This window comes from Artemia franciscana, chromosome 21 (genome assembly GCF_032884065.1).
Source record: "Artemia franciscana chromosome 21, ASM3288406v1, whole genome shotgun sequence".
Lineage (NCBI taxonomy): Eukaryota > Metazoa > Arthropoda > Branchiopoda > Anostraca > Artemiidae > Artemia > Artemia franciscana.
In genome coordinates, this window is record NC_088883.1 from 6867628 (window position 1) to 6879943 (window position 12316).

Consider the following 12316-nt stretch of genomic DNA (forward strand, 5'->3'; position numbering starts at 1 on the left):
AGTGATTCAGAAGCCAATCGAAAAAATACATATTTTACATTCTTTGAGGCATCAGCCAGAGGGCATTAATTTTCTTGCCACTGTGTCCCTGACATAACCAAAATACTTGACTAACCTAAAAACAAGATTTATTTCTAAAAAGTATTAAAATTCATTAAAAAAAATAATAATTATCTAAATAATGATAATAATACAAAGGAAACAAAGGAAAAAGCCGCCTACAAAGGAAAAAAATGAGTGATTCAGAAGCCAATCGAAAAAACACATATTTTACATTCTTTGAGGCATAATCGAGAGGGCATTATTTTTTCGTCCACTGTGTCCCTGACATAACCAAAATACTTGACTAACCTAAAAACAAGATTTATTTCCAAAAAGTATTAAAATTCATTAAAAAAAATAATAATTATCTAAATAATGATAATAATACAAACAACAAAATGATAAATAACATATAAAACTGTAAATTTGATAACATATATGAATTTCATAACGTATCTACATATGATGTAAAAACTGCACAACATAATATAAATTTGATAATAGTATATAAAACTGAATTATTTTTTTTTGGATAACATTTTGACAAACCCCAGTTGAACTTGAAGCGTTTTGCGTTCTCCAGGTTGGCGAAGTATCTAAGGTTGGCCACTAAGGCCCAAACTATAGTTTATGCTCTTTAACATCCATATATTTAATCAGCTTTTTGAGTGTGGCTTTTAATATAAAGCACCTTTTTAAGGCAAGTTTTTCTTTTTCAAAGAAGAAAAATCATCACCCTGCATTCACCGTCAAAAAATCTAAGTCACAAAACTTCTCTTTCTTCTTAAAAGCGTGTTAGTTCGCCAGAAATCCATAAGTGTTTTTTCTTTTTTAGCCAATTTCTTTTTCATTAACCGCCTTATTTAATCCCAAAAATCTTAATAAAATTAAAATCTTATTTCAAATTCTACAACTATATAAATCTAATGTATTTGTTTTAAAAAGAATATAATATATTATAATATACAATAACATAACCGGGTATAATATCAAATAATATACTGTATAATAACAATAATACGCTTAAATAATAACAGTAAAATAATAAGAATAGTTTAAATAATATAATCTAAAAATATAATCATGAAGAATAATTGATGTAATATTTAATAATAAAATAATGTGATAAAAATAATATTTATAATTAAACAGAATTTAAAATTTAATAGAATCATTTTCTTATCCCGATTTATTAAACCAAAGCTACATCAACCCATGAAAGCTAATATAAAATCATTATTACTTTTGAGCATAAACAACTGCGTGTAACAGGTTAATTCCTAATATCCTTCTTAATTTCAAGTCCAATTAACAGGTTGGAACAGTTTAAGAGTGCCTGAAGTTTGAGCTTGATAGTTTCGAAAAGTATTTGAATTTAACAAAAGAAGGTTCAAAACAGCAGTTATCTCCATTTGACACAAATATGAATCATTGAATGTTCGAGTTGGGCTTTTCATATAAACTAGGAAGTTTTAAAAAGAGGATTATTCTTTATAACACTGACAATCATTATGACAGAACTTCACTTCTGTTTTATGTAGGAACTGGTATAACTATTCTTTATTATTTTTTTTACCTTTTAGTTTCATTATCCTACAACAATGGCTCATTAAACGAAAGCCGTATCAAAATTCAAAAGCACATTCTATATATTATGAGCAAGCGTTCATTTCTGTCGATAGAAGAGCTTTTGAAAAGCTTTTATTCTTGTATGCTAAACCAGACAAATACACTAAAGTGATTAGTGCTATGTACAAGAATAGCACAGCTGCGGTTAAGGTAGGAAATGAAGTTAGCAACTGGTTTTGTATTGAATCACATATGGTTGTGTTCTAGCCCCCTTTATATGGATCATTTTGATGGACTTTCTCTTAACGAGCACTGGAAAGGCAATGGAGACCACAAAATCAAATGGGGAGAAAAACTCTTCCGGACTTAGATTATGCTGATGACTTAAGCTTCCTAGATGAAAGAATAAGCAAAATGAATAAACTTTAAGTGGTTTTGCGAGTCCAGAGTGCTAGAATAGGTTTGAAAATTAATTTTGAGAAGAAAAGGTGATGTTGGGTAACGAAAAGATTAATCAAGTGGGCAGCTTCACTTACCTTAGCAGTATTGTTAGTAAAGACGGTGGGAGCAGTGAAGATGTTAAAAGTAGAATAGCCAAGGCTCAGGATGTTTTTTCACAGTAAAAGAAAGTTTAGAATAATAGGAAGATAAGTCTGCAAACCAAGATTAGAATATTGGAAGCTACAGTGATGACAGTGGTCAAATATGGCTCTGAAGCATAAGTGCTCCGAAAAGCGGATGAAGATTTACTAGATGTCTTCTAGAGAAATTGCCTACAGATTGTTCTGGGTACCCGGCTGACTGACCGTATCTCAAACAGTAGGCTGTACGAAAAATGTGGTTCAATCCCACTTTCTAGGGCTATAAGGAAATAAAGATTGAGATGGCTAGGGCACGTTCTGCGGATGAAGTATGACAGAATGCCGAAGATTGTCCTTTTCGGCCAACCGTCTATGGCTAAACAGAAAGCAGTTAGTCCTCGTCTGGGGTTGGAGGGTGTCATAAGGAAAGATTTAAAGTAAATGGGAACTTCCTGAAAGGATGTAAGGAGGGAGGCTTTAAATAGACTGGGTTGGAGGAGGAATATGCGTAGCTGTGTTGGCCTCAAGCGGCTTAGTAGTAGTATTATTAGGCCACCTTGAAAACAAACTCCTATGTACTTTTCTGTTTGACAAGTTAATATCACATTATTTCTAATCAAAATAACAAGCTAGACGAAATTAAAAACTTATATATTTTTAAAGGGATTTCACCATAAAATGTAACGAATTGAAACTAATTTTATTAATATAAGGAGTAAGGTAAGGTCGTATCCAGGGGGTAGGGGTATTACGGGTTTTGAACACCTCCGTCCCAAAATTTTTATCCAACTCGTAAAAATGTAACAAAAATACCTATAAACAAATATTTGATGCACTTTTGAAGTTTTTTTCTGTGTAAAACACCCCCGAAAAAAAATAGTGGATACGTCCTTGGAGTAGGGTATAAGTAGCTTACTTTAGATGCTTGGCGGCCTCTTCTTGTTCGAGTGTTTTCTGGACTTGTAGTAGGTTCACTGCTTACAGTTTGATCTTCAAAAAGTAACTTGGTAGCAAACTCTGCCTTTGACGCCAAATTTTCTGAGAAAATTTAAATTTTAAATTTTGAAACTTGTTCATTAAAAAGATTGAAAAAAGTTAAAATAAGGTATGATATTTATTCTAAGAAAAGAGAAACAGCACTAGTAAAAAAAAGAAATAGTCCAACAAATTAAAAAGAAGGTAAAACAGCTTGGAATCAAAAGCGTAAAATTGTTCTAAAACAAAAACTCACATAAAAAGTCTAAGGAATAAATTAGTACATAACAACACCGTTTAATTGCATATACTCTTTTGTGAACCTTTCGAAGTGAAATTTAGCATGTATGAGAACCCTAAAGCCCCTATCTGAGGAACTACGTAATTTCATGTTTCTTCAAAAGATTGGTACACATACATATTTTGTTGATTATTTTTTCCAGGGTAATCTTACTCAACAAGTATTCGTAGGTTTTAAAAAGATGTCTCACTCAAATAAAGCTTGTATGCAAAAGAAAAAGATATATATCGCGTGAAGTACCAATTTACAGCATTAAGAATATCAAAACAGCAGCTTTCAGCCCAAAAAGGATCGAGATGCCAGAGTAAAAATTCCGAGAACAATAGGGTTTTTTTTTTTTTTTATAGCCCTCAGTCTCAGAGACCTTACTGGGTCACGGAATGGCGTTCATCTATAAAAATGAACAACAAATATAAACCATTTATCCAATAAATCTAATAATTGTAGCTCAGGCATGTACCAAAGAATTTCTACCGGGGTGAGGGACAACAATAATAAGATGATTTTAAAGGGTAGACAGTACAAAGTGAATTATTTGTTTAAAAAGAGACCACAAAATTCAAGAATATTCTGGCACCCTCGTGTAGGTCCCTCTTACAATGTACCGCAAATGCGAACCAATAATCAGGGTGGAGGCCAGACAATTTTTTTTTACTGGGATGGAAACCTAAGACCTCAATAAAGCGCCTTTAGGCCCGCAGCTTCAGAATTTCCATGAAAAGTGTTTTATACGAAATGGAGGAAAATTCAGAAGAATATGTACTGAACCGCCGATCTTCATTTGAAGAGTACATGTACTAAATAAAAGATGAAGCTTGTCGTATGAGGTAGGGAGGGGTGGGGGGAAGCTCCTTCCTCTTATTGCAGTAACGGTACTTTTTCAGGAATACTTCCTTCTATTTTGAAAGCGAATACATTAAATGAGTCCCTTTTCTCGAGGCATTGTTGTGGTACGTTATACTTTAATGCAAATAGTAGGGTCCATCCGCACTACTTGCCCCCACTAAAATCCAACAAGATCTAAGAGCTCACATGGTACTTGTGACGAGGCAAGAAGAGCTAAGAGCCAAGAGCTCATATGGTATGAGCTCTAACAAAATTATAAGAATCAATAGACTGATTTAAAAGAAAAATCAGTGGCTTAATGCCGGTCAGGATTTAAAATAAGAGCTCTGAGTCACGATTTTCTTCTTAATATCAAAATTCATTAAGATCCGATCACCCACTCGTAAGTTATAAATAGGTCATTTTTTTCTAATTTTCCCTCCCCCTTTAGTCCTCCAGATGGTCGAATCTGGGAAAAGGACTTTATCAAGTCAATTTGTGCAGCTCCCTGACATGCCTACCAGACACGCCTGACACCTGTCCCCCCAAAGCCCCCAAAGAGAGCGAATCCAGTACGGTTACGTCAATCAAGTATCAAGGACATTTGCTTATTCTATCCACCAAGCATCATCCCGATTCCTCCACTCCAGGTGATTTTCCAAGATTTCCCCCTCCAACTCCCCCCAATGTCAAAAGATCTGGTCGGGATTTGAAATATGAGCTCTGAGACATGAATTCCTTCTAAAAATCAAATTTCATTTAGATCTGATCATCTATTCGTAAGATAAATATACCCCAATTTTCACGTTTTCCAAGAATTCCGGTTTCCCCCTCCAACTCCCCCCAATGTCACAGGATCTGGTCGGAATATAAAATTAGAACTTTAAAGCACAAGATCCTTCTAAATATCAAATTTCATTAAGATCTGGTAACTATTTCGTAAGTTACAAATACCTCAATTTTCAAAATTATCCCCCCCCCCCCAATTCCACCAAAGAGAGCAGATCCGGTCCGGCTATGTCAGTCAAGTATCTTAGACAGGTTTCTATCCTTCCCATCCAGTTTCATCCTGATCTCACCGCTTTAAATATTTTCTAAGATTTCCAGTCCCCCCCCCCCCACTGCCCCCCCTCACGATTACGCTTGATATGGTTGAGATTTAAATAAGAGATCTGAGTTACGAGGTCCTTCTAAATATGAAGTTTCATGAAGATCCGATCACTCCTTCGTAAGTTAAAAATACGTCTTTTTTCTAATTTTTCAGAATTACCCCCCCCCCCCTCAATAGAGCGGATCCGTTCCAATTATTTAAATTACGTATCTAAGACTTCTGTTTATTTTTCCCACCAAGTTTCATCCCGATCCCTCCAATCTAAGCGTTTTCCATGATTTTAGGTCCCCCCCCCAAACTCCCCCCAATGTCACCAGATCCGGTCGGTATTTAAAATTAGAGCTTTGAGACACGATATCCTTCTAAATATCAAATTTCATTGAGATCCGATCACCCGTTCGTAAGTTAAAAATACCTCATTTCTTCTAATTTTTCAGAATTAACCCCCCCCCCCCCAACTACCCCAAAGAGAGCGGATCCGTTCCAGTTATTTCAATCATGTGTTTAGGACTTGTGCTTGTTTTTCCCACCAAGTTTCATCCCGATCCCTCCACTCTAAGTGTTTTCCAAGATTTTAGGTTTCCCCCTCCCGACCCCCCCCCCCCCCCAGTGTCACCAGATCAAGTTGGGATTTAAAATAACAGCTCTGAGACACGATACCCTTCCAAACATCAAATGTCACTAAGATCTGGTCAACCGTTCGTAAGTTAAAAATACTAAATTTTTTCGGAATTAACGGGCCCCCCACTCCCCCCCCCAGATGGTCAAATCGGGAAAGCGACAATTTCTAATTTAATCTGGTCCGGTCTTAAGTGCCTAAAGTAGCAAAACCAGGACAGACAGACAGACAGGCCGACAGAATTTGCGATTGCTACGTCACTTGGTTAATACCAATGAATACCAAGAAAAAAAAAACAATCAAATTACCACCTCCATCTTCCGTCCATATTTTGAAATATATATTTTGCTCCCTCCCCTCCCTCAACCTTTTCATGGATTGGCAACGAGACTGGAACTTGTAAAATCTACGCTGTCTCTAATTTATTATAAATTAGTTGATTCAATATAGCAAACAAGAGCTAAGAGCTCATATGGCACTTGTGGCAAGGCAAGAAGAGCTAAGAGCCAAGATCATATGGTATGAGCTCTAACAAAATTCTATGAATCAATAGATTGATTTAAAAAGGAAAATAAGAGGCTTAATGCCGGTCAGGATTTAAAATAAGAGCTCTGAGTCACGATGTCCTTCTAAATGTCAAAATTCATTAAAATCCGATCACCCACTCGTAAGTTATAAATACCAAATTTTTTCTAATTTTTCCTCTCCCTTTAGCCCCCCAGATGGTCGGATCTGGGAAAACAACTTTATCAAGTCAAATTGTGCAGCTCCCTGATACGCCTACCAATTTTCATCGTCCTAGCACGTCCAGAAGCACCAAACTCGCCAAATCACTGAACCCCTCCCCCCAACTCCCCCAAAGAGAGCGAATCCAGTACGATTCTGTCAATCACGTATCAAGGACAGTTGTTTATTCTATCCACCAAGCTTCATCCCGATTCCTCCACTCCAGGTGATTTTCCAAGATTTCCCCCTCCAACTCCCCCCAATGTCAAAAGATCTGGTAGGGATTTGAAATATGAGCTCTGAGACATGAATTCCTTCTAAAAATCAAATTTCATTAAGATCTGATCATCTATTCGTAAGATAAATATACCCCAATTTTCACGTTTTCCAAGAATTCCGGTTTCCCCCTCCAACTCCCCCCAATGTCACAGGATCTGGTCGGAATATAAAATTAGAACTTTAAAGCACAAGATCCTTCTAAATATCAAATTTCATTAAGATCTGGTCACTCTTTCGTAAGTTACAAATACCTCAATTTTCAAAATTACCCCCCCCCCCCCAATTCCACCAAAGAGAGCAGATCCGGTCCGGCTATGTCAGTCAAGTATCTTAGACAGGTTTCTATTCTTCCCATCCAGTTTCATCCTGATCTCACCGCTTTAAATATTTTCTAAGATTTCCAGTCCCCCCCAACTGCCCCCCCTCCCAATTACGCTTGATATGGTTGAGATTTAAATAAGAGATCTGAGTTACGAGGTCCTTCTAAATATGAAGTTTCATGAAGATCCGATCACTCCTTCGTAAGTTAAAAATACGTCTTTTTTCTTATTTTTGAGAATTAACCCCCCCCCCCTCAATAGAGCGGATCCGGTCCAATTATGTAAATAGCGTATGTAAGACTTCTGCTTATTTTTCCCACCAAGTTTCATCCCGATCCCTCCAATCTAAGCGTTTTCCATGATTTTAGGTCCCCCCCCCAAACTTCCCCCAATGTCACCAGATCCGGTCAAGATTTAAAATAAGAGATTCGAGACACGATATCCTTCTAAATATCAAATTTCATTGAGATCCGATCACCCGTTCGTAAGTTAAAAATACCTCATTTTTTCTCATTTTTCAGAATTAACCCCCCCCCCAACTACCCCAAAGAGAGCGGATCCGTTCCGGTTATGTCAATCATGTATCTAGGACTCGTGATTATTTTTCCCAACAAGTTTCATCCTGATCCCTCCACTCTAAGTGTTTTCCAAGTTTTAGGTTTCCCCCTCCTAACTCCCCCAATGTCACCAGATCCGGTCAAGATTTAAAATAAGAGCTCTGAGCCACGATATCCTTCTAAATATAAAATTTCATTGAGATCCGATCACCCGTTCGTAAGTTAAAAATACCTCATTTTTTCTCATTTTTCAGAAATAACCCCCCCCCAACTACCCCAAAGAGAGCGGATCTATTCCGTTTATGACAATCATGTATCTAGGATTTTTTCCCACCAAATTTCATCCCGATCCCTCCACTCTAAGTGTTTTCCAAGTTTTAGGTTTCCCCCTCCCAACTCCCCCCCCCCCAATGTCACCAGATCCGGTCAGGATTTAAAATGAGAGCTCTAAGACACGATATCCTTCTAAACATCAAATTTCATAGAGATCCGATCACTCGTTCGTAAGTTAAAAATACCTTAATTTTTCGAATTTTTCAGAATTACCCCCCTCCCCCCAACTACCCCAAAGAGAGCGGATCCGTTCCGATTATGTCAATCATGTATCTGGGACTTGTACTTATTTTTCCCATCAAGTTTCATCCCCATCCTTCCTCTCTAAGTGTTTTCCAAGATTTTAGGTCCCCCCCCCCTCCAACTCCCCCCAATGTCATAAGATCCGGCCGGATTTAAAATAAGAGCTCTGAGACACAATATCATTCCAAACATCAAACTTCATTAAGATCCCATCACCCGCTCATAAGTTAAAAATACTTCATTTTTTTATTTTTTCCGAATTAACCGGCTCCCCACTCCCCCCCAGATGGTCAAGTCGGGAAAACGATTATTTCTAATTTAATCTGGTCCGGTCCCTGATACGCTTGCCAAATTTCATCGTCCTAGCTTACCTGGAAGAGCCTAAAGTAGCAAAACCAGGACCGACAGACCGACAGAATTTGTGATTGCTATATGTCACTTGGTTAATACCAAGTGCCATAAAAACATGAAAGAATATATACCTTTCCCTTGGAGCCTATTTCTGGTCATTATTGGGGCTTTTCTCGATGGTGTCTTAGGTACAAAAGCAGAAGTCGCATTTCCAGTTAAAAGAAGTGCAGCTCCGGCAGCAATTTGATCATCAAAATATTGCCCTAATTCCTGAAAAAAAAGGATAGTCTGAAAAAAAGGTTCTTAAAATCTTTGGGGAGATATCTTGGGGCGGGGGACAATTGCCTTCCCTTCAGGTACTGATACGTCCTCAAAAACTCACTGCTAGAGGAGATATGAGGTCAACCCTTTATTTTGGGTGATTGAGGAAAATAACTTGCCGTATGTCCAGCTATAGGGGCAAATAGGTTCAAAAATAGATCTTTAGATAAAATTTTTTCAATAATTTCCAATTTTTTTATAATAATTGACATGAAATTAGATACAAAATTTGGGGATGGGGCTATAGACTCCTTGTTTTACATTATTGGAAACAGAAACAAAATAAAAAAGTGGTCATTGGGGAGTTTTTAACAGTTCGATAGAGAGGTAAATTGAATTATAGAAAATAAGCAAGGAATCGAAAACTTATTGATCTAATGTTGAATTTTATTTGTAAATATGAGCGCTGGAAAGAGAGTGAGAAAGAGGGAGGGGCTCCGAGTTTTTGACATAATTATGATAGATGGTAATAAGCTTACCTAAGCTATGGATGTCAGGTGATTGATTTTTCTTCTAACGATAATTTCGACAGGACCTGCGCCTGTCATCATCAGGTTAAATTCAAATTTCTTGCCAGAAAGTAAAATCAATAAATAAATAAATCTAAAAACACTGAACAACACTAATGATGAGCTGAACCTGGAATTATTGTTGTGCCATGGCCCGAATTTTGGTAGAGGCATTGATGGCTGCTATCCTAGTGGATCTTAAAGAGGTTGGGCCTTTAGGAAAGGGGTGGAGTTTTTGTGAGTTTTCAATTTATGGGTGATGGGTTCCCAAATTTCGCTAATATGAAACTCACCATTGTCTTTATTGATGGCTGGTTTATTTTTAGCAATTTCCAAACCATCTATCATTATTATGTATAAAAGTCAGGTTGGCCTCAGAGAATATATTACAAATACCTATGGAGAGTTTTCGACAGGAGAAAAATAGCTATGAAAGAATTTGTGTATGAGTGAAACCAGCGTTTCCAGTAGGGTATCGATAAACAAAATTTAATGTACTAAAGTAAATAGTGACGAAGAGAACATTGCATTTCCATTTTGGCATAAAGCAAGTAGTTTGAGAAGCAATTGAAATCAGACTTAAGATTAATAATAATATTTCCTTAAATAGGGACTTGGGAGAATATTCACTAAATTACGTAAATTTAAATAACCTTACGAAATTTTATAAAAAATCAATAGATATTAACACAGAGCCTGTCAAAAATAGACCTACGAGATCAGCAGTGAAAAAAGCAAGGCTGGCATTAAAAACGTGTTTCTAAATCATTCTCTTTCATTTCAACGAATTACCTCGTTTCATTACAATTTATTAATCAGTCCTGGTTGAACTTCGCTGAGGAAAGGATGCTGGAACTGTTTAGAAAAATTGTTCATTTTAGTTTTATTGATTTTATCCTGTTGTAAGTTGTTTCTTCTTATATATTTTTGTATTGCTGAGGACGGCCCTTGGACATAGGGCCGAAATATTCATTCTAATTTGTTTCCCACTGTCTTGAGAAATTCCCTATTGTTCTTCCTGTTTTTGGTTTTAATGTACTAAAGAGCAGTTAGAAAGAGTTGTTGGGAGATAATTGCATTTAACGTTAACGTTAAATGCATTTAACGTTGCATTTAACGTTTAGTATATGCATTTAACGTTTAGTATGGAAATGAAAAACTTTGCTCAATTGCTAAATGATTTTTCTTTCAAATGATCTTAAGATATGGTAGTTCATTTGGGTTAATTTATAGTATTTGAAGTATCAAATTTGTCTTCCTCTTACACAAAATCAGGGACTTATTATCTCCCTTAATAATTTCTGAAATTTATCGTGGAAATTTCAATAAAAATCGTTATCAATTATCTTAAAAAAGTAGGAAAATATAAAATCATTGGACTTGAAATCTATATGCACCTTTACATGGCTCTAGAATATGTACCCGCAGAAATTCTAGGGATGGTAGACAGGAAGGATGTGCAAAAGAACAGAGTGGCTGGCCTCGTACCCCCCCTCGCACTTCCTGGCTGAAGGGCCACGAAACGGAGATCAACACCACTGGTTTGGACGTTATATTGTTATTGCTTGAATTTGTATGGACGTAAATTCTTGTCAAATCAAACTATTTAGTTTCGCTTATTACATTTCCTGAATTCACGCGACAACACTTATGAAAATATAGTGCTAACCTAAAAACTTCATAATTTTGAAATAGCCAAAGAAATTATTTTGAAAAATCCAAGTTTTCAGGTGTTGTTAGACCTAAGATGGGTTCCAGGGGCAAATAATGTTTGATTTTCATGTCCTTAGTGCATTAAGGGTAGTTCATAACGCTATAAACTATAAAAAAAAAAAAAAAAAAAAAAAAAAAAAAAAAAAAAAAAAAAAAAAAAACAGAGAATTTACGAAAGGCAGTGGAATTGTTTAACCCTCTCTATATCCAAGAGCCGTCCATAGCAAGCTACGTATATAAATAACAACTTACTTATTTTTCTTACATATTATTATTTTATTGGAGTTTATATAATTTACTTAATTAATTCAGTTATTAAATTAATTTAGTTTTTGTTTTCTATAATTTTATTTGTTTTTTTTACCTGTTAGTTCATCTCTTGGTGAGTAAGTGATATTTTTTTCTGATTAAGGGACTCCTTTCTTCTTCCCCTTATTTACAGGCCAATGAGCCTTTGGGGGAATAGTAAAATGTAATGTTGCATATATATTTCATGATAAATAAAATTTTTATCGTACTAATAAAATGGAATCTTTGAAACTATAATTGAAAAATTTTCTAGGACTGTGTCAATTTTTCAATTTTAGTTGCCAAGATTCTATTTTATTATAAGTTTTATTCTATTTACATAAGTAGTAAATAAAATGAGCCCAGATTTAATTTCTTAAATTTTTCAGGAATTAGCCCTACTTTTGTTTAAGTGATGTTTTTAACATTTTGGTTTTCATTTATTTAAGTGATTGTTTCAGTAACATCTTTTTTTTGCACGCTTGCACACTTTACAATAAAAATAGTATTTATAATACAAATAATAATATTCAAATATTACAAATAATAATATATAAATAATACAAATATTTCGGCCGAAACGAGGCCGAAATAAATAAAAATATTTATTTTCAATGGCTGTAAATATCCCCGTTTTTCGTATTTTTTTTCTT

The 12316-nt window shown here is 35.5% G+C and overlaps 1 protein-coding gene across 3 annotated transcripts in view; it reads right to left on the reverse strand.

The window, feature by feature from the left end:
• Positions 1-12316, reverse strand: part of LOC136040855 (axoneme-associated protein mst101(2)-like) — a 124085-nt gene that overhangs the window by 86736 nt on the left and 25033 nt on the right. For all 3 annotated transcript variants that reach the window (XM_065725232.1, XM_065725229.1, XM_065725231.1), the window contains exons 3-4: positions 8964-9102; positions 3109-3230 (exon numbers count right to left, since the gene is read on the reverse strand). In XM_065725232.1, the coding sequence (XP_065581304.1) occupies positions 3109-3230; positions 8964-9102 (261 nt within the window). The remainder of the gene's footprint in view (positions 1-3108; positions 3231-8963; positions 9103-12316) is intronic.